This window comes from Carlito syrichta, unplaced genomic scaffold, assembly GCF_000164805.1.
Source record: "Carlito syrichta isolate Samal-C Ts95f unplaced genomic scaffold, Tarsius_syrichta-2.0.1 Scaffold309195, whole genome shotgun sequence".
NCBI classification, from domain to species: Eukaryota; Metazoa; Chordata; class Mammalia; order Primates; family Tarsiidae; genus Carlito; species Carlito syrichta.
The window spans coordinates 56,476-78,402 of NW_007253291.1; the positions used below are offsets into that span (position 1 = coordinate 56,476).

The window sequence follows — 21,927 nt, forward strand, 5'->3', positions numbered from 1 at the left end:
CTCGACCTGCTGGGCTCCGGCAACCCTTCCACCTCAATCTTCCGAGTAGTCGGAATTACAGGCGTGCACTACCATGCCCGGCTGATTTTTTGATTTATTGTAGAGATGAGGTCTCGCTGCCCAGGCGGGTCACAAACCTTTTTTTTTTTTAATTAAGAATTTCAGTGGAGCCCCACCGAGCCTGGACAGGAGTGGAACCGCCTGGCAGCTGTGAAGCCAGTAGGAGACACAGAGGGTAAAGAGACCCTAGCCTCATCCAGGAGGTCGAATCAGGGGAGGGGAGAAATAAGGAGGACCCAGCTACTTGTAAAATAAAGTCTTCCCTTTTATTTGAAACCAACCCCTTTCCAAGTTAGTGCCACAAGTTGAGATCAGGGGACCAGAGCCCACTGGGACGTGGCAGGGTGGCAGGGGGCACTCGGATCCCCCACCCCCAGCTTAGTCCCTCCAAGGATGGGACTGGTTGCTGGGGATGAGGGGTGCGGGGCTGTCTGTCTGCCACCTCCCGTGCCAGACCTAGTCCCTTATCTGTCCCCCCAGCTACTGCCAGAGCCAAGGACAGAGATGGGGACATAGGGTCCAGGGACACGGGGGGCCAGGGCGGCAGGCTGTCCTGTGCAGGCATCTAGTGGGTGGAGCCCAGGTTGGCGATATGTGGAGACGCTGTGGGCTGACACGCTGCAGGAGGAAGCGCCCCTGGCGTCTAGGAGTGTTAGTGGTCAGAGCCCAGGCAGGCCGCGTTAGTGGGGTCTCCTCTGGCAGCCAGGGAAGGAACTGCGGCGAGAGGCAGAGACAGGGCAGTGAGGCCAGCCGGCGGGCTTCCAGGGTGCGACCCACGCTCCCCACCCGGAGCGTCTCTGAGTTGGGGCGGGGAGGGGGCCGGGCCGCGGGAGCTGGGGTATCCCTCCGGAAGCTCACCGAGGAGGGGACACGGGCTCCAGTCTGGCAGGGAGGAGGGGCTCAGATAGACGACTGCCATTGCACAAAGCGCTTGGATTCCTGCGGGGAGAGCCGGGATGAGCGGAGGGGTGCGGCGGGAGGCCGGCCTTGCGCTGCGGGCGGGCAGGACCCCAGCCTCCCTTGGACCCGGGAGTCAGTACCTGAGGGTTGAAAGGGTCGTCATCGTCTGTGTCGTCGTAGTCGTCACTGGGGTTCGATGCGGGGTGTGGCAGAGAGGCAGGATGGGGGACCCATCAGGAGGTCGCACCCCCCCAGTGGCGGTCCCCGGGTGGCGGCCGCCCTCGATCTCCCGCCCCCGGGCCCCTGCCCTCGTTCCCCTGCTGACCTGGGCGGGAAGAGGGCCCAGGCGCGGGGCAGGCTGCACAGGGCGGTGGCCAGGGCCCCCGCGGACAGCAGGGAGAAGAGCAGCAGGAAGAGCAGGCCTTCCAGGGCGTCTTCGCACAGGCCCCGCAGGGCCGCACCATAGTCCTGGGGGCGAGGGCGCCATCAGGCGAGTCCGCGCCCCCGACCCACGCACCCCCCGTGCATCGCCTGTGCGGTACTGCGCGAGGCATTGCCCTCTGTGCCTCAGTTTTCGCCCCTCCCAAGGGTTGTTCTGAGAACAGAATGAGGCCGTCGGTGGGATGGGCCTGGCACCCAGGATGCGCCCAGCCTCTAGCCTGGGCCTCTCCCGAGCTGCACCCCCCACGACCCCCCCCTTTTCCCCATTTTTGAGTTGGAATCGCCCACTGTCGCCGAGGCTGGAGTGCAGTGCCACACTCACGGCCACCGCAGCCTCGACCTGCTGGGCTCAGGCGATTCTTCTGCCTCAGCCTTCCAAGTAGCTGGAACTACTGGCATGCGCCACAACGCCCAGCTAACTTTTTGATTTATTGTAGAGACGAGGTCTCACCAAGTCACCCAGGCTGGTCTCAAACCCTAGACGCAGACAACCCTGTCGTCTCGGCCTCCCAAAGTGCTGGGATTATAGGCGTGAGCCACCGCGCCCAAACGACTCCCCTTTCTTGCAGACCCCACCTCCCCATCTCCCTCGTCAACACTCACATCCAGGGCCAGTCCACCATTTCACCCCCTCAGAGACTTGCACCCAGTGCTCCATCCATCCAGAAGCCTGAGGCCTCCCAATGCCCCTTTCCCCTCCTCCCTCCCAGCAGCCATAACCCCCAGCACCCGCGGCCTCCTCTGCGCCACTGAGAGCCCCCAGCCCCCGCGCCCGTTCTGCCTGGGCCTCTCGCGGGGTTTCTCAACCGGGCACTACTGACAGTTTGAGCCGGATAATTCTCTGCCCTGAGGACGCCGCCCTTTGCCCCGCCCACTAAATGCCAGGGACGCCCCCTCCGGCAGTGTGACGAGGAACAGCGTCTCGACACTTTGCCAAGTGTCCCTGGGGGCAAAATCACTGGCTTAGGATAACACAGCCCTAATTCATTCATTCAGCAGTGGTTGCTATGGTCTCAGAAAGCTTCAGTAAACATGATGCCCTGATGAGAGGAAGGCGTGGATGGCCCTGTCCGCAGGGATGGGGCCCACAAGCAGGATCCAGGCAGCTGGGCTGGGAGGGGCTGAGGCCAGAGATGGGGGCTGAGGCCAGAGAGGGACTTGGAGGCCAGGCCTGACCACACAGGCCCTTATGGGTCAGGGCAAGGGGGGGGTGTTAATCCATGGGCAGGGGGAATCACTGGAGGGTTTTAAGCAGAGGAACTTGATCGGATTGCATTTTAAAAGGATCACCCGGCTGTTGGCTGTTGTGTAGAGGACAGATGGGGCAGGCCAGTGGGGACTGGGAAGAGGCTCCTGTGGTCAGGAGGTGGGTGGTGAGGTACAGCTGGAGTGGTGTGGACAGTGGTTGGAATCCAGTTAGGTTTCAGAGAAAGGACCAAGAGAATTGGCTATTGGGATGGTTGTGGGAGGTAAGGATAGGAAGCAAAAGGAATATTCTTTTTTCTTTTTTTTTGAGTTGGAGTCTCACTCTGTCGCCCAAGCTGGAGTGCATTGGCATGATCATGGCCATCCCAGCGTCGACCAGCTTGGCTCAGGTGATCCTTCCAACTCAGCCTTCCAAATAGCTGGAACTACAGGCATGAGCCAACACACCTGTCTAATTTTTCTTTTTTGATTTATTGTCGAGACGAGGTCTCACCAAGGGGTCTCAAACCCATGAGCTTAGGCAATTCTCTCACCTCAGCCTCCCAAAGTGCTGGGATTATAGGCCTGAGCCACCATGCCCGACCTAAAAGAATATTCTTGAGTTTCTGACTGGAGCACCTGAGTGGGATGGGGGGGCTGTCGTTCAACAAGGAAGGGCCAGGTCTGCCAGGATGATGGGGAGTTTTGTTTTGAGAGGGTCTGGCACACACACAATGTCCCTCATCCTCCCAACAACCCTACAAGGTGGAGCTCAACCTTCTACACACTGCTGCCTTTTGCAGTGTCAGAAAGAAGTTGAAATCCAGAGAGGGCAGGCCACTGGCCCAGAGCCACACAGCCTGGGAGGAGCAGAGCTGAGATTGGAATGGATTCTCTTAGGTTTTAGTGCCCACCCGCCTTCCTACTCATTCCTGATACCTTGCCCCTGATTTTAATAGGTGGGGACCCCAAGGGCCAGGGTCACATGGTGCATTAGTCAGTGAAGCATAGAGACTCTGTCTTCCTCTCTCCCTTCTTCCTTCCATTTGCAAAGGTGTCTTGGGACCTGAATTCCAGCCTAGTCTTGACCAGGACGATGAAGAAGTGGCTGGGTCCCAGTTTACCTTTATATAGAAGGGCACAATAGCCCTGGGGGGCTCTACACTCTCAGCTCACATGTTCAGCATGAGTATTGATTCAGAGCTTATCCCTTGCCCCCCTATTGGAATGCCAGTTTCAGATGCTTGGGGGCCAACTGGAGCCAGAGTAGGACCAGGAAAAACTCAGATCCATGCTGTGGTATAGATGGATCCCTCTGGGGTAGGGTTGCCAGATCAAATACAGAACCCTCAGTTAAGTTAGAATATCACACACCTGGCATTTAATTTTCTAGTATAAATATATCCCAAACATTGCACAGGACATACTTAAAGAGTTATTTGCTGTTTGTGGAATCTGGCAACCCTATTCTAGGGTCCATGGAGGGACAGACTGAGTGGGGCATGCATCCTCCCCCTCCAGGGGGGCGATGAGGCCTGGGCTGCAGCAGGGGTAGGGGATGAATGGAAGAAGACATTCCAGAAGCAGAAAGGACAAGACTGGGCTTGACTTTGAGAACCAGGGTAGGGAGGTCCCAACCACCCTCCAGAAGGTCTCTGTCTCCTTGGTGTGCTGGCTGGCTCTGTAACAGTGGCCAAGTGACTTGACTCTCTGCACCTCATCTGCTAAGTCTGTTAAATGGGGTAATAACAGTAGTTCTTTCTTCATGGCATTGTGAGGGGTCAGTGAGTAACCACCTGTAAAATACAACAGAGCCCAGCACGCAATGAACCCTACATACATGCAAGGTTTTTGATGGGAAGACTGTTCAGGAACAGGAAAAGTCATGTGTGTTTTAAAATAACACCCACTGTTTTATGAGAGCCTTTTTTTCCCTCCAACTCACGCAACCATCCAGTAAAGAAGGTACCCATCAGGCTGGGCATGGTGGCTCACGTCTGTAATCCCAACACTTTGAGAAGCAGAGGTGAGAGGATTGCCTAAGTCCGTGGGTTTGAGATCAGTCTGGGCAACTTGGCGAAATCTCGTCTCTACAATAAATCAGAAAACTAGCCGGGTGTGGTAGTGTGTGTCTGTAATCTCAGCTACTTAGAAGGCTAAGGTGGAAGGATTTCCTGAGCTCAGCAGGTGGAGGCTGCGATAGCCATGATTGTGCCACTGCACTTCAGCCTGGGCGACAGAGACTCTGACTTAAAAAAGAGAGAGACAGACAGAAGGTATCATCCTTCCTCACTGTGGGAAGATGGATAGTCGGTGATGCTCACTTGGCTGTGGTCACAGCCTGCAAGAGAACTCACACTGGGGTGAGTCTGCAGGACAACAGACACTCCTTGGGTGCTCTGCCTACCCCTGCCTGTCCTGTATGTTAATGGCACACATGATTTGAGAGCTGGGTAGGTGGTGCTCATCCTGGCAAATCTCCGTTTTACAAGGGAGGAAACTGAGGGGCAGAGAAGGCAAGTGGCTTGCTGGAGGTCAAGAGCAAGGACTGAATCCAAGCAGTTTTGCTCTAGAACTCACGGTGCAGTGTAGCCTTTATGAGGAAGGGAGGGAGAGGAGGAAAGATGAGGAAGAAATGGGTGCCTGGAGCAGTCAAGAGGGTGGGATTTGGAAGGGAGGGAGGAAGGAATACAGGTGAGACATGATAGATGGAGAGGTGACAGGTAGGTAATACATAGGTAGAGAATGGGCATATGATAGAAAAATAATATAGACAGAGAATGAACGGATATTCCCAGGGATAATGGGAGGGATGGGAGGAAAGGAAGGAGGTCCCTCTGTGGGTCGAGACAGAGGCTCCCCTTGGGAGAAGAAATTGAGGAGGAGGACGGGGTTCACCTTGTGCAGGCCACGGCAATGCAGCAGTGCCACCAACTGGTGGAAGTTTCCTTCTGTCACATTCAGCGTCTCCTCCAAGGACAACAGAGGCTTCTGTGGTGGGAGGGGAGGCAGTTATCCCACTGACTCATACGTGCCGCCCAGGACCCAGGCGCCGCCCAGCTTATTAGGCCCCGTCCACAAACCAGGGTTCCACCCACACTAGACGACCCGCCCATCGCCCAGGACCCTGCCCATAAAGGTTGACTCGCCCTTTCTTCAGGCCCCGCCTACAGCACTGGGATCTGGCCCGCCCACATGGGCCAACCTGCCCTTATTTTATTATTTAATTTAATTTAATTATTATTATTTTTGAGTTGGAGTCTCTCACCCAGGCTGGAGAGCAGTGGCATGATCACGGCTCACTGTAAGCTTCACCTCCTGGGCTCAGACAATCCCTTCTGCCTCAGCCTCCTGAGTAGCAGGACTACAGGCTTGTGCCACATGCCCATCTAATTTTTGAATTTTCTTTTGTAGAGACAGGTTCTCGCTATGCTGCTCAGGCTGGTCTCGAACTCCTGGCCTCAAGTGATCCTTCCGCCTCAGCCTCCCAAAGTGCTGGGATGACAGGCGTGAGCTGCCGCACCCAGTCCCAACCTGACCCTTTCTGTGGGTCTCTCCTACTCCCTACAGGTCCAGTCCCTGCCTCATCTCCTTCCCCTCTGTGTTGGCGTGTAAGGGAGTGCCCATCCCACTGACCTGCGCTGAGGGGAACTGAGGGGCAGCTTCCCGCTCGAGGCCCTGCAGCTGGGAGTGAATGCTGGCCAGAGCTCTCTGGGACACAGTCAGCCTCTGCGGGGAGACACAGGGAGGGAGAAGGGCCCAGTAGTCGACGTCCCCAGCCCTTTCTCCTCTTCTTTCCTCCTGACACAGCACTCTGGGCCCCTAGTGTCTTCATCCTCCCCAGAACCCAGGAGTCCAGTCCCCGCCCCACCCTCCTCCCTTCAGAGTCCAAATTCCTGGTTCCCTCAACACCGGTTCCCTTGCCCGCAGCCCTAACCTGTTGAAAAGGGTTGGAGACGGCCTGGTTGCAGAGGAAATAATAGTTCAGGATGTCTGAAGGGAGGAGAGGGGAGGAGGCTATGAGCCTGGGACATCCCTGGGGAAGGCCAGAGGGAAGCAGGGTCCTGGGACCATGCCCCAACTCAGGAGCCCTCCTGGAGCCCTGGAGGGCTCCTGGAGACCCGCATTTCAGAGACCCACAACCCAGCCGCCCCACCAGCACCTCAACCTTTCTGCCCTAGGTACAGCCACACTGGTCTCCATGCTCTCCCTGGAGCCCCTGGTCCACTGTATTTGTTTCTTTGCTCCAAATGGCCAAATCCTTCCATCCCTCCCAATGAGGCCCACCCCTCTCCTGGCCACAGTATCTTCATCCCCGACACAGCATCTTCAACCCCGACACAGCATCTTCAACCAGTCTCTCTTCCAGTCCACCTGGAGAGGTTCTGAGAGTCTCCTTCTGGAGCAGTGGGCCTCACCTGGTCGATGGCTGCACATCCCACCCCACCCACCCCAGGCAGCACTGGGCACACAGGAAACCGGAAGAAACTTTCTAGAACCTGCACCACTGAGCGGGGAAGCCGGCTGGATCAACGGAAATCACCTGAGCTGAGCCCGGTCTCCTCCTGGGTCAAGTTCAGGATGTAAGTGTCCGGATTGGAGCAGAAGTCACTGAGGGCCTGAGGGCAGCAGCAGGAAAGGGGCTCAAACCTGAAACTGCTCAATTACACACTAAACGAGCACTTAGTGTCTGGCCTCCAGGCCTCCTCCCTCAGACCCAGGAATCCAGGTCTCCAGCCTCTCTCCTCCTTCAGACGCAGGAGTCTGGGCCCCCAGCCCCTCCTCCCTCAGGCCCAGAAGCCCAGGCCCCTAGTCCCAACCGCTCCTCCTGCAGACCCAGGAGTCCAGGCCCTCAGTCCCTCCTCGCTCAGACCCTGGAGTCCAGGTCCCAGCCCTCCTCCCTCAGACCCAGGAGTCCAGGCTTCAGACCCTCCTCTCTCATACCTGGGAATCCAGGCCCCCAGCACCTCTTCCCTCACATCCAGGAGTTCAGACCCCAGCTTCTCTTCCCTCAGACCCAGGAGTCCAGACCCCAGCCCCTCTTCCCTCAGACCCAGGAGTCCGGGCCCCTGCCCCTCCTCCCTCAGACCCAGGAGTCAAGGCCCCAGCCCCTCCTCCCTCAGATCCAGGAGTCTGGGCCCCTGCCCCTCCTCCCTCAGACCCAGGAGTCCAGGCCCCCAGCCCCTCCTCCCTCAGACCCAGAAGTCCAGGCCCTGCCCCTCCTCCCTCCCTCAGACCCAGGAATCCAGGCCCCCAGCCCCTCCTCCCTCAGAGCCAGGAGTCCAGGCTTCAGACCCTCCTCTCTCATACCTGGGAATCCAGGCCTCCAGCCCCTCTTCCCTCACAACCAGGAGTTCAGACCCCAGCTTCTCTTCCCTCAGACTCAGGAGTCCAGACCCCAGCCCCTCTTCCCTCAGACCCAGGAGTCTGGGCCCCAGCCCCTCTTTCCTCAAACTCAGTAGTCCAGGTCCCCAGCTCCTCCTCCCTTAGGATCCAGGAAACCAGCCCTAGATCTCAGAATGGTGATTGAATCCCCCAATCCCCCCATTCCCTTCTCTGTAGGCCTAAGGCATCAGATCTGGTCCAGTCCCAGGATCCAGGAGTCTCCCAGGCCCCTGGAGTCCCCCAGGCCCCTGGAGTCCCCAAGGCCCCTTGAGTCCCAGACCCCAGCAGCCTGGCCCCCAGCACTCACCACAGCTGCAGCTGCCTCCAGGCCCATGGAGCCCCAGCTCAGGATGAGAACCAGGAGACTCATCACTGTCATCCTGCAGTGGGGGAGGGAGAGTTGGACTCCAGGTTCTTAATCTCTTTGCCTGGCCTTTCCCTTCCCACACCCAAATCCCGTCACAGCCTCATCCCATTCCTCCCCAGCCTCTGGAGCCTGGAGGATCAGAATTAGGGGCACAAAAGTTGGGGGGTGGGGTGGGATGGTGGTGCTGACATCATGTTGAACATCTGGTCCCTGTTCAGAGGGGCAGGGGCAGGGTGGAAGAAGGGCCCTGGGCTGTTGGGGCAGCAGCCGCATCCCAGCTCCACTCTGCCCACTTTGCTCTGGGATGCTGGGAGGGCAACCTCTGGGCTTACTTTCCTGGGGCCCAGTACTTCCCATGAACACTTCCAAGTCCGCCCACAGCCTGGTCAGCCTCCAACTCTGACTTCTAAGAAGTGGACACAGGTCCAGGGCTGAAATTCACCTCCTGACTTTTCCCGGGGCTGGGTGTTGGGGCTGAGTATTGGTAGGATACCTAGGGAACCTCAAACTGAAGGCCTGGCCTCCAGTCCTAGAGTTGACACACTGTGGCCGTGTTGACCTGTCTCCAACCCTCAGCGAGGGGCCTGAAGGCACAGCAGGACCTCTCATCCCAGGAAGAGTGAGGGCACCAGTAAAACTACCCCCATCCTCAGACCAGAGAGGATACACGGGACCCTTCCAGCCTGGTTCGAATCCCAGCTCCAGCTTCTCCTAACTGTGTGACCTTGAGCAAGTGGCCCAATCTCTCTGAGCTTCAGTCTCCCCTTTTGTAAATAAACAGAAGGAAGAGCCTTCCTCACATGATGGGTGCAAGGGTTCCATGGAATGCCAAGAGCATCAGGCACGTAGAACCAGTTGTCAAATAAGAGCGTGGATCCTGCAGTCCTGCCATGCCACTTAAGGGCCTCAGACCTGGCCCTCTGCCTCAGGCCTCACTTGCCAGACAGGAAACTGATGGGACCTGATTCATGGGGTGGTGTGCCAGTGGAGGCAGCATTCACCACCTCAATAGATGTCAGTGATCATCCTCACTTTTTTTTTTTTGATAGGGTCTTGCTCTGTTGCCGAGACTGGAGTACAGTGACACAGCTCACTGCAGCCTGAAACTCCTGGGCTCAAGTGATCTTCCTGCCTCAGTCTCCCAAGTAGGTGGGACCACAGGTACGTGCCATCACACCCAACCTACTTTGTTTTTTTTTTTTTGAGTTGGAGTCTCACTCTGTAGCCCAGACTGGAGTGCAGTGGCTGCTCCGGTCACCACAGCCTCGACCTGCTGGGCTCCGGCGATCCTTCCGCCTCAGCCTTCCGAGTAGCTGGAATTACAGGCATGCGCTACCATGCCTGGCTGATTTTTTTGATTTATTGTAGAGATGAGATCTTGCTGCCCAGGCAGGTCTCGAACCCGCGGACTCAGGCAGTCCACTCACCTCAGCCTCCCAAAGGCATGGGATTACAGGCTGAGCCACCGAGCCTGGCCTTACTTTGTTTTTTTTTTCAATCTTTTGTAGAAACAGGGTCTTACTATGTTGTCCAGGCTGGTCACGAACTCCCAAACTCTAGTGAAACTCTTGCCTTGGCCTCCCAAAGTGCTGGGATTACAGGCTGAGCCACCGAGCCTGGCCTTACTTTGTTTTTTTTTTCAATCTTTTGTAGAAACAGGGTCTTACTATGTTGTCCAGGCTGGTCACGAACTCCCAAACTCTAGTGAAACTCTTGCCTTGGCCTCCCAAAGTGCTGGGATTACAGGCTGAGCCACCGAGCCTGGCCTTACTTTGTTTTTTTTTTCAATCTTTTGTAGAAACAGGGTCTTACTATGTTGTCCAGGCTGGTCACGAACTCCCAAACTCTAGTGAAACTCTTGCCTTGGCCTCCCAAAGTGCTGGGATTACAGGCTGAGCCACCGAGCCTGGCCTTACTTTGTTTTTTTTTTCAATCTTTTGTAGAAACAGGGTCTTACTATGTTGTCCAGGCTGGTCACGAACTCCCAAACTCTAGTGAAACTCTTGCCTTGGCCTCCCAAAGTGCTGGGATTACAGGCTGAGCCACCGAGCCTGGCCTTACTTTGTTTTTTTTTTCAATCTTTTGTAGAAACAGGGTCTTACTATGTTGTCCAGGCTGGTCACGAACTCCCAAACTCTAGTGAAACTCTTGCCTTGGCCTCCCAAAGTGCTGGGATTACAGGCTGAGCCACCGAGCCTGGCCTTACTTTGTTTTTTTTTTCAATCTTTTGTAGAAACAGGGTCTTACTATGTTGTCCAGGCTGGTCACGAACTCCCAAACTCTAGTGAAACTCTTGCCTTGGCCTCCCAAAGTGCTGGGATTACAGGCTGAGCCACCGAGCCTGGCCTTACTTTGTTTTTTTTTTCAATCTTTTGTAGAAACAGGGTCTTACTATGTTGTCCAGGCTGGTCACGAACTCCCAAACTCTAGTGAAACTCTTGCCTTGGCCTCCCAAAGTGCTGGGATTACAGGCTGAGCCACCGAGCCTGGCCTTACTTTGTTTTTTTTTTCAATCTTTTGTAGAAACAGGGTCTTACTATGTTGTCCAGGCTGGTCACGAACTCCCAAACTCTAGTGAAACTCTTGCCTTGGCCTCCCAAAGTGCTGGGATTACAGGCTGAGCCACCGAGCCTGGCCTTACTTTGTTTTTTTTTTCAATCTTTTGTAGAAACAGGGTCTTACTATGTTGTCCAGGCTGGTTTCAAACTTCGGGCTTTAAGTGGTCCTCCTGCCTCGGTCTCCCAACGTGTTGGGGTTACAGGCGTGAGCCACCGCACCCGGCCACTCATCCTCATCTTTATTGCAAGCATGATTGTTATGTTTTCCATGATTCAGCAGGCTTCACACAGCAAGGAATGCTGTTCTGGGTTCAACCCCCTCAGCCCCTTCAAGGGCAACTCTAAGTCTCATTTCTCTCTATCACAGTTTCTGGCCTGGCCCAGAAGGACCACAGCCCCTCGGGTAAGAGTGTAAGAGTCATGAGTCTGAATGACATCCTGCCCACCAGGAGATGCCAGCAAAGCACCAGGTGGGAGACTAGCAAAGGGTCCCTCCGGCCGCCAGGACTTACACAATCACTAGCCACTTGCTCTGCTTGGCCAGGCCCAGGAGGGTGAAGAGGCACACCAGAAGTTCCAGGAGCAGCAGGAGGACGTAGGCCAGCCACCTGGGAGGGGACACGGCGGGGCTTAAGTGGCAAACCTGCCTGTGGGTGCCCCAGGCTGAGCAGCACCTCACATTCCCCCCCCAACTCAGCCTGGCCATGCAGGCCCCCTGTTCAGCATCTTCAGGTCACATCCCAGCTCATCTGTGAAATGGGTGCATTGCAAGACAGGGCACTGGAGAGGTTTGAAATACAGGCCTTGAGCACCTGAGACTGGACCCTGATGGGGCCACATGCAACTCGGTGACTGTGGACATGTGACTGGGCCTCTGTGAAAGCCCTCATCCCCATCAGCCCTGCAGAGCAGAGATACTCGTTCTCAAGAATGTCCCAAGGATCTCCTGGTGCAACCAAGAATTTACACTTCAACTTTTGAGAAAGTTTCAAGCATTTTTCTCTCTTAGCCTACACATTAAAGATCTTTTTTTTCCCTTTCTTCCTTTCTTTTTTTTTTTTTGAGTTGGAGTCTCACTCTGTCTCCCAGACTGGAGTGCAGTGGCCGCTCCCGGCCACCGCAGCCTCGACCTGCTGGGCTCCGGCGATCCTTCTGCCTCAGCCTTCTGAACAGCCGGAATTACAGGCATGCGCTACCACGACCGGCTGATTTTTTGATTTATTGTAGAGATGAGGTCTCGCCAAGTTGCCCGGGCAGGTCTCGAACCCATGGGCTCAGGCAATTCACTCACTTCGGCCTCCCAAAGCGCGGGATTACAGGCTGAGTCATTGAGCCCGGCTTCTTTCTCCCTTTCTGATCTAATTGTGTACTTGCTTGGGAAATTCCAGAGGCTGTTCCAGAGGCTGACCTTGGAATAGCAGAGTATGGAGATTCCACGGCAGAATTCTCCATTGTTTAGAAGCCTCCTGGCACCTGGCAGGGATTGATCTACTCCCTGGATGCAATTGTGATAGCATTGGCTAGCTCTCCAGGGGGTCAACAATTCAAGCCACCCATCAAGGTGAGACCTACTCCCTGTGCCTCTCCTAAATACTTATTGTCTTCTTTTTTCTCTTCTTTTGAGTAGGAGTCTCACTCTGTTGCCCAGGCTGCAGTGCAGTGGCACGCTCATGGCCACAGCAACCTCAACCTGCTGGGCTCAGGCAATCCTTCTGTCCCAGTCTTCCAAGTAGTTGGAACTACAGGCATGTACCACCATGCCCAGCTAATTTTTTAATTTATTGTAGAAATGAGGTCTTGCTATGTTGCCCAGTCTGGTCTCGAACCCATGGACTCAGTCAATCCTCTTGCCTCCACCTCCCAAAGTGCTGGGATTACAGGTGTGAGCCACTGCACCCAGCCGCCTTCTTTCCCCTCTAAAATCTCCGATCTTCAGCCTGAAATTTGGGAATGACTTCTATGAAGGACAAGCCTGGCCATGTCCCCACCTCTTGGCTTTTGAAACAAAGTCCCTCCTTGCACATTTCATGAGTGTTCACCAGCAACACTCGTATCCTCAAGGGCATGGAGTCTGGAGGCAGAGGCTGCCTGAGCCTCGGCCCCAGCCCCTCCACTTAACCAGCTGGGTGACTTTGTCCCAGGAACTTTAGCCTCCAGAGCCTTAGTTTTCCCCACCTTTAACATGGGGAGCCCAACAGCACCAAGCTCAAAAGGTCTCTGCAAGTAGAATGAGCAACACAAACAAAACACTTGGAATATTAGCCTTAGCACAAACAAGGGCACTTTACTTATTATCTAAAGAATTAACAGTCAAGTATCATGGATAATTTGCTGTGATTAAAGGAGAGGATACATGTGAGGCCACAGCACCATGTCTGGCACACAGTAAGTGCTCAATTAATAGCATCATTCCCTGCAGTCCGCACACACTTGGGCTTCACACCATGGCTGGCATCCCTCACCGCCCCCTCCAAGGTGGGTGCCTCCTCCTGCTTTCAAGCAATACTCTCCTTTGGGACCCCTGATTTGCTTGAGGGACCCCCAAGCACTCAGTCTCTCATATGGGTGCACCAGAAGGTGTTTCCTGGTGATGGTGGGTCTGCCCTACCTGGTGTCATCCTCATGGCTACCCCTGCTTCTCTGTCCTCCCCAGAGGGGAGCTGAGGCCCAGTCTGGATGGCCCCTGAGCTTGGTCACAACACAGAACCTGAACTTCCCCAAGCTGTCAGCACCCTCTGTGGGAGCACAGCCTCTGCGACCCAGTCTTCCCTGTCTCAGCCCCAGGCCAGGTGCACAGGGCCCCCTATGAACCTTGGATGAATGAATGAAGTAATCACTAGTAGACAAAGCCATGAGTATGCCATCGTGTGCTCCCTCCTCTCAGTCAAATGCCACCTTCTCCATGTGGCCCTCTGGATGCCCCAACAAACCGCTGGGCTGAGTCCCACCCAGTTCCCATCTCCTGTTTAATTTTCTCCAGAGCTCTTCTGGCCTGCCACTTCACAGGCCATATGTTTTACTCATGTGTTCATTTCTTGCTGTCTCTACTGGAGCTCAAGGCTACATAGGTAGGGCTCCTACCTGGCTGTCTCATGGTCCCATCCCAACTAGCTGGAGTATCTGCACTTTCGAGCACCGGTGTGATGCTTGCTGTGAGCTGGACACCCTTCTGGGTCCCCAGATGCTGACTCATCCAATCCTCAACAAGCCAATGAGGGAAATACTCGAGTCCCACTTCACAGATGGGGAAACTGAGGCACAGGCACGAAAAGTACTGCATGGTTTAAGGTTGCATGGTTAGGGAGTGGCCGCCTGGCTCCAGAGCTCAGGTTCCTTGCTGTGTCGGAATGCCATCTCTCTCACCAGAACATGCTACCTAAACATTTGTGGAACCAATACACATATCACCCAGGTGGACGAGTGAGTTGCTAGGTCCCTCCTGGATGGAGTCAGAGGGTGACATGCTGAATGAGTGAGTGAATACGCGAGTGGCACTGTCATCTCACAAATGGGCGAGGGCAAGGGGTGGGGTGGGAAGTGTGAGGATGGGCCGGGGTCACATGACCTACCCCACGACAGCAGGGTTCATCCATGACCTCATCATCATTGACATTGGGGTGAGGTCATCTTTTGCTGTGGGAGGAGGCCGTTTTATGTGTTGCAGGGTGGTGAGCTGCATCCCTGGGCTCCACTCACCAGGGGTCAGCAGCACACACGCCCCGCAGCTGTGACAAGCACAACTGTCTCCAGAAGTCACCAGCTGTCCTCCTGGGGACCAAGTTTGAGAACCACTGGCATGCAGGGTGGGAAGAGCAGCCCTCACCTGTACTCCTCCACAAAGGACACATCTTCGGCCACCTGCAAGGGGCTCAGGGGCACTCCCTGCCAGAAGGCCAGCCCCTGCAGCTGCTGGGCCACAGCCTCCGCCTGCCGTCGAGCCCCACGTGCAGCAGCCACCAGCTCCGTCCGCTGCTCAAGCACCTCCTCCAGGGTGGTCAGCTCTGTCCTCACCGCCTCACCCAGCCTCTCCACTGTCTCCAACACCTGGGAGCAGGGTGGGAGCTAAGGCCTGGAAGGACATCCTGGGGGCAGTCTGGGCTTGAGGGATGGTCAGGGATGCCAGCCATGGTGTGAAGTCCAAATTAGGAGTGCGCAGGAGTGGGTGTCTGAGATCTGGGACTTGGGGCATCTGAAGGCTGAGGAAGGGAAGAGGTCTGGGAAGTCCCAGCTCAGGGTCCTGTTTGTGGAGCTCTGTGCCCTCTGTCCGTGCTCTGGATGGCTGGTGACTTGAGCCTGGTATGGGGACTGCAGCCCCAGGACTGAGATTCAGTCAGGAGCCTTGGGTCTAAAGTCTACATCTGCCTTCTGAGTCTGGGGTCTCACGTCTGGGTCCCATGGTCCCGGGGCTGCTGCTGGACATGGAACCTAGGGTATGAGGTGGGGCCAGGTCTCAGCCCAGGTTCCAGAATCCTGGGGCCAGGGTTCAGAGCCAAGGCCTCGAGTCTGGGCCCTGGGTCTGAGGATTGGAGGGCTGAGCTTGCATTTGGGCCAAAAAGGTCGTCTGGGGCTCTGGACCTAAACCAAGGCAGGGGTTGGGGTTCCTGGCATTTGGTCTCTGTCTGGTTTGTGCTACCAGTTGAAGTTCAGAGCTGGGCCTGGGTGGGAGTCTAAGGTTTGGCTGCTGAGGGTCACAGGTATGAGGTCCTTGGTCACAGCCAGGGTCTGGGGTTGGGGGCACAGCCCGAAGTGTCCAGGCCAGAGCACAAAGCTCTGAGTCTGGGGTCCTACTTTTCAGGTTTGAGCTCTTGGCTCCAAGTTTTTGGATCCCTCTGTCCTGGGTGTAAGGTTCCAACACCTCTGTGTGGGGAACCAATCTGGTTGTGGGTATGGGGTCTCACCCATTGCGGGCCCCTCACCAGGTGGTCAATGGCGCTGAGCGTGTGGTTGGCGTGCAGCAGGGCCGAGCTGAGCTGGGACACCCCGTCGCTGGTCTCGCTGTTGCCATAGAAACCGATGCCAATGCCGGCGCTGAGAGGGGGAAGAAGGAGGGGAGTCTCAGCCAAGCAGGGACCCTCAGGGGCCGCCGTCTTCTCCCATTCTGTTTGCTCTGCCCCCATGCACCCATCCCGTCTCCCGCCCCCACCCCATTGGTCCAGCTGCCGTGGGAAAAGGACGACTTTGGGCCTGGCCCCCACCGGTTTCCAAGGTAACGGGAAGGCCTCACTCCCCCAGCCAAGGACGTCATTGTGATGCTAATGGTGGGTGGAATGGCGGAGGGGAGGGAGCCCCCAGAATTTAACTCGCACCTCTCCGAGCGGAACCCCAGTCACGCCCAGCCCCGGGGTCCTAGGAGTCCCAGGGCCCTTGGAGTCCGGGGACTCCCAGTACCTGCCTTCCAGGGCCCAGGCATCCCCCAACCTCTCCTCCCGGGTTGTAGGGCCACCCAGCCATCATCATCTCCTGGGGGACACCAATCCTGGAGCGCTCAGCCTTCCCACCCACCTCAGGACCCAAGCGTCTGGCCAGCTGGGAGGAGACCCAGGGAATGTGGAAGGGAGGCTGGAGGATGGGCCAGGAGCCGGTACCTCTGCCCCCGCCCCGCCAACACACAGAGCTCCATTGTGGGGCCTGGGTGCGGGGCTCTGTTCCCCTCCCCCACTGCCTGTGTCCCCCGCAATGGAGGGGGCGGGAGCCCGACGGCCTCGCGGTTCCCAGCCCCAGCTAGGCCTCCTGGCCAGCCCTCAGATCCAACGCCCGGCGTCCCCGCCCCATTGTCCAGAGTCCCACAAAGCTCCTCTTGTTCCTGGGGGCGGGGGCTGGGGCAGTGTCTCTCCCCCACTGGGCCTTTGTCCACCTCCCTATCCACCCCCACTCCAGAGAGCAGGATGAGGAAGCCTCTTGAATACAGGGCACCCAGCCCCACCCCCACACTCCCAAACACACCCACTGCAAGGGCATGTGGCCCAGGGCCCAACTAGGGTGATTGCCTGGGGCCACTCCCCTAGCTGGTTGGGGGTAACCCTGCACTTGCTGTCCTCTGCCCTCTGGGATCTCAGTCCCCTCATCTGTGGACTAGGACAGTTGTCTATGACCTGGTGTGTGTGTGTGTGTATGTGTGTGTGTGTGTGTGGTGGGGTAGCTGTGCTCAGAACTGGCTCCAGGTAAATGCTGCCTGCATGTGAGAAGCCCCCACCCCCAGCTTCCCTGAGGGACTTGAGGTTCTTACCCGTGGGTCTGAATCTCTACTCTGCCTCTAATCATGACTTGGGAAAGTTGCCTCCCCCTTCCCCTCTCCCTGAGCCTTCCTCTTTCATGGCTGGTCACCACAGCCCTGAGTCCAGCAGTATTACTGGGCGAAGGGATTAGACAGGCTGGGGGCAGGCACAGAGTGGATGCTCTTGGGTGCTAAGACTCTGCTTATCATCTGTCTCCCCCATCAGAGTGAATGCAGCATGAGAGACTCCTCATCTGGCTTGCTGGGTATCTGGTCACATAGTAGGTGCTCCATAAATAGTGGTTGAATGAGTGAGCTAGTGAATGAGTGAATGACATCACGAGGTAACATTCGTCATGTACAACTGTGAACCAGACACTGAACATTCTCCCATTTAGTCTCACCACAACCAGGATGTGGGTGGTACCATGATGCCCATTTTATGGAAACTGACCCAGAGTCTATCACTCCCTCAGGTCACACAGCTGTCCCATGGGAGAGCCACCAAGACCAGTATGTGACCATTGCCCAGTTCTTGACCCCCCAATCCCCGCCAGGCTGGCTGCCCTTGGGAAAGTCACTTCCCCTCTGGAACCTCAGTTTCACCATCCGTCAAATGAGACAATCTTCTCTGCTGTGAGGCTGAAGTGTGGTAGTGTGGGAGGTGAGGGAAGAGGGAGTGGGGAAGGGTTTCTTCCTTCTTATCGGCTTCCCCATGGCCCAGGACACTACCAGGAAGGCTGAAGAGCTTGGGGAGCCCTGTCTCCACTGCCCTCCCACCCTGGGGCCCCATTACCAGCCGACGAGAAGGGCGGCAATGCAGCTCCAGGTGACACAGCCTCCTCCTGGCGAGGGGCTCTTGGACCCGGGGAGCTCGGGGGCCCGGCAGCAGCAGAAGCGGATGAGGTAGACAGCGATGACAATGAGGCTCAGACCCAGGCCCAGGCCCGCCAAGGCCGCCAGCAGCAACAGGGCCTGGGGAAGGGGATGATATCAAGCCTTGGGGATGACATGAGATCTCAGAGGGTGCTGGCGGGTCCTAACCCCCTTCCTGCATGGCCGGGGTTCTGGTCTGGGTCTGGGATGTTCGACTGGCAATGGAGGACATCCCTGGCTAGATCTGGGGAAAGACTGGCCCTGGGATTGAGGACCAGGTTGCTGGAGGGAGTTTCCAATGGGGGTCCTCCAGTTCTGCTGTGAGCACTTAACAGGGCTCTCCCCCTCTCCCAGCCTCAGTTTCCTTCTCACTGCAGCCGGCACTTGGGCTGCAGCATCTTCGAGGACCTGCTGAGGCTCCCCCAGAACTGTGTGGGATGGGGGTGGGGGCTGTTCCTGGTGCCATGTGCCGGGTTGGGGGAAGTGTGTATGTTTTCTCATCCTTCCTCCCTGCGAGTCCTCCCCATCACTGCTCACTGCCACCCCTGCTGAGCTGCACACCCCACTGCAGCGTGAGCTGACAGCCACGGGGCGGGGGGGCTTCAAGGCTGTGTGTGTGTGTGTGTGTGTGTGTGTGTGTGTGTGTTTGTGTCTGCGTTTGCGCATACAAGATTCAGGAATAGAGACTAGGTGAGGAAAGATGGGGAGGAGTGAGAGAGAGACAGAGACAGAGAGACAGAGATGAGGAGGGGGAAATGAGAAAGGGAGTGAGAGAAGAGAGAGATGAGAGAGAATAAAAGAGTTACAAAGACAAGAAACAGAGGTGCAGAGAAGAGACAGAAAAAGAGACCAAATATGATCAAATCAGAGATAGAAAAGAGTCAGAGAAAAAGAATGACCAAGTAATGGAGGATCAGAGAGACAATCAGGGACAGAGTTGCAGGGAAGATTGAAGCTCGGGAGATGGGCAGGCAGATAAAACATTCTGTAGTTGGACAAGCCTTGAGGAATAAGAGGGCTGTCCATGTGGTGGGGATTTTACAGCAGATCTGTGCTGTCCTATCTGTGCAGGGCCTGCCCTGAACCACACAGGTGGCAACGTCTGGACCAGAGTTATGCCTCTGGACTTGCCAAGGTTGTTTTGCCTGAACCACAGTGTTTCTGGTTTTGCCCTCACAGTGGTGTGTGTCACAAGTGTGTGCGGTGTTTGTATTTCTGGTGTGAGTCTGCATGTCATGTCCTTGACGGAGCAGTCTGCCATGAGATGAGGGTACACCTGAGCATACGTGTGTGAGGTACGTGTACTGTGGGTGTGCCTGTGTCTGCAGATGACAGAGTACATCTGTGGGCATTTGTATGTTCTGGGCACAGGTCTTGAGCCTGTGAGTGGTGTCTGGTTGTGTGTGCGTGTGTGTGAGGAAGTGTGTGAGTGTATTAGTGTGAGAATCAGTGACATAGCCAATATATGTGTGCATGTGTGAGTGTGAGAACGTATGTGTTGAGTGTGTCAAGACGTGCACACACATGTGTGATCATGTATATGTGTGTAAGTGGACATGTGAGTGTGCAAGTGTGAGAGCAGGTATGTGTGAGTGTGTGTGAGTGTGTTTGATCATGCCTATGTGTGAGTACAGTGTGTGTAAGTGTGCATTGTGTGTGTTGAGGGTCCATATGTGTGCAATGTGTGTGTGTGAGCACGTATATGTGATGAGTGTGTGTATCTGAGTGTTGTATGTCATGAGAAATAAGCGTGTATAGATGTGTGAGAGTGTGAGTGTGTCAAGTGAGAGTATGTGAGCACTGTGTAAGTATGTATATGGGAGTGGGTATGTGAGTGTGCATGTAAATATGTGAGTGTGTTGAGTGAGTGGGAGTCATATGAGTAATGTGTGGGTGTGTGAGCATTAGTATGTATATGTGTAAGAGAGTGTGTATACATGTGTGAGTGTATGTGTGTGCATACATGAATGTGTGTGTCAAGTGGGAGTCACCATATGATTACGTGTGTGGGTGTGTGGTCATGCACATGTGTGAGTGTGTGTGTATATATGTGAAAATCAGCATGTGGGTACATGTGTGGATATGTGCATATGTGAGTGTGTGTGTTGAGTGGGAGTCGGTGTATATGCGTGTGAGTGTGTGAGCACGTGTATATGTGAGTGTGAGTGTATATGAGAGTAAGTATATGTGAGTGTGTGTGTGCATATGTGAGTGTGTGTTGAGTGGGAGTCAGCATATGGGTACATGTGTGGGTGTGTGAGCACACATGTGTATATTTTTGTGGGTATATATGTGTGTGCATGTGGAGTGGGAGTCAGCTTATGGGTACATGTGTGATCACGTGCATGTGTGTGTATGTGTCTATATGTGTGAGTGCCTGTGTGTGCAGATGTGAGTGTGTGCCAAGTAAAAGTCTGCATGTGGGTACATGTGTAGGTGTGTGAACACACATGTATGCATGAGTACATATGTGTGCATATGTGAGTGTGCTTATGTCCAGTGGGAGTCAGTATATAGAAACACATGTGGGTGTGTAACCACACGTGTGTATATGTGTGAATGTGTATATATGTGTGTGAATGTGTGTGTGCATATGTGAGTGTGTGTCAAGCAGGAGTCAGCAAATGGGTATATGCATCGGTGTGTGAGTAGATGTGTGTGTATGTGAGTGTCAGTGTATATGAAAGTGAGTATATGTGTGTGTGTGTGTCGAGCAAAAGTCAGCATGTGGGTACATGTGTGGGTGTGTGAGCATATGTGTGTGTTGAATGGGAGTCAGCATATGGGTACATGTGTGATAATGTGCATGTGTGTGTGTGTCTATATGTGTGAGTGTATGTGTGTGCAGATGTGAGTGCATGTGTCAAGTAAACGTTTGAACTTGGATACACGTGAGTGTGTGTTTGTGTGTGTGTGTGTGTGTGTGTAGCGAAAGTCAGCATGTGGGTACATGTGTGGGTGTGTGAACCCATATATGTGTATGTGAGTGTGAGAGTATATGAGAGTGAGCATATGTGAGTGTGTGTGAGTGTATGCATGTGCATATATGAGTGTGTGTGTGCCGAGAGGGAGTCAGTATATAGGCACGTGTGTGGGTGTGTGAGCACACATGTGTATATGTGTGAGTGTGCGCGTGCACGTGTAGAGTGGGACTCAGCATATGGGTACGTGTGTATAAGTGTGGATATGGGTGGGAGCACGCGTGTGAGCACGAGTGTGCATATGTGAGTGTGTGCATGTGACTGTGTGTCCCTGCAGGCCCGTGTCCCAGGGTCCCTGGCTGCGTCTCCGTAAAGCGGAGTGTCCTCCGGGGTGTGCGACTGTGCCCGCGTGTCCCGCACTGTGACCCTGACGCCGGGCACCGGGCGCACGCGGCTCTCCGATGCCCCTGGCGGAGGCTGGGGCGCGGGACCCCCGCGCGCGGCCTCGGGGTCTCCGGGCGTTGGGCGGACGTCCCTGCCGAGCCCGGGAGATCGGGACCGCGGTGCGGGCTGCGATTGTGTAACCGCGAGGCTGTGGGCGCGGGACGGCGGTCCCCGTTTGGTGGGAGAGGGGGCGGCGAAGAGTAGGCGCGGAAGAGCAGATCACGCCCGAGCCAGCCATGACCCAAATAGCTCAGAACACAGCTCACGTCCCCTCCCCGCTTTCTCAGGACCCCCCAGCTCCCGGCCCCTGCTCCCTTCCCGGGAGCAACGCAGGAGAGACCGGAGGGGCTCAGACCGGCGGACGCGGCCGGGACCCATGCCGGGGCCCCAGAACTCCCAGCCCCCCCCACCCGTGCCCAGCTCAGCCGAGCCTTCTCATTAATCTCAAAGTCAAGGACTTGAATTTAACTGGGTCAGGGGACAGCTCCCTCGCCCCACTTGAGCTGCCCCCAGCTGGGCCGCCTCCCCGGAGAGCCCGGCTTCTGTAGGGTTCCCACGCCGGCCCCACCCTCCGGG

At 55.7% G+C, this 21,927-nt stretch overlaps 1 protein-coding gene across 5 annotated transcripts in view; it reads right to left on the reverse strand.

Moving 5' to 3' along the window:
* Window positions 1–303: 303 nt before the first annotated feature.
* Window positions 304–21,927, reverse strand: part of TTYH1 (tweety family member 1) — a 22,378-nt gene continuing 754 nt past the window's right edge. Inside the window, exons 2-14 of one of the 5 annotated variants that reach the window (XM_021717031.1) lie at window positions 17,907–18,085; window positions 15,813–15,924; window positions 14,720–14,940; window positions 11,409–11,504; window positions 8,279–8,351; window positions 7,130–7,205; window positions 6,524–6,579; window positions 6,223–6,315; window positions 5,485–5,577; window positions 1,286–1,428; window positions 919–999; window positions 693–774; window positions 304–625 (exon numbers count right to left, since the gene is read on the reverse strand). In XM_021717031.1, coding sequence (XP_021572706.1) covers window positions 741–774; window positions 919–999; window positions 1,286–1,428; window positions 5,485–5,577; window positions 6,223–6,315; window positions 6,524–6,579; window positions 7,130–7,205; window positions 8,279–8,351; window positions 11,409–11,504; window positions 14,720–14,940; window positions 15,813–15,924; window positions 17,907–18,085 — 1,257 coding nt within the window. In that variant the 3' untranslated portion in view covers window positions 304–625; window positions 693–740. Of the gene's footprint in view, window positions 775–918; window positions 1,000–1,100; window positions 1,147–1,285; window positions 1,429–5,484; window positions 5,578–6,222; window positions 6,316–6,523; window positions 6,580–7,129; window positions 7,206–8,278; window positions 8,352–11,408; window positions 11,505–14,719; window positions 14,941–15,812; window positions 15,925–17,906; window positions 18,086–21,927 lie in introns of all 5 variants that reach the window. The other 4 variants (XM_008066905.1, XR_002482464.1, XM_008066904.2 and 1 more) reach the window with 4 other exon arrangements.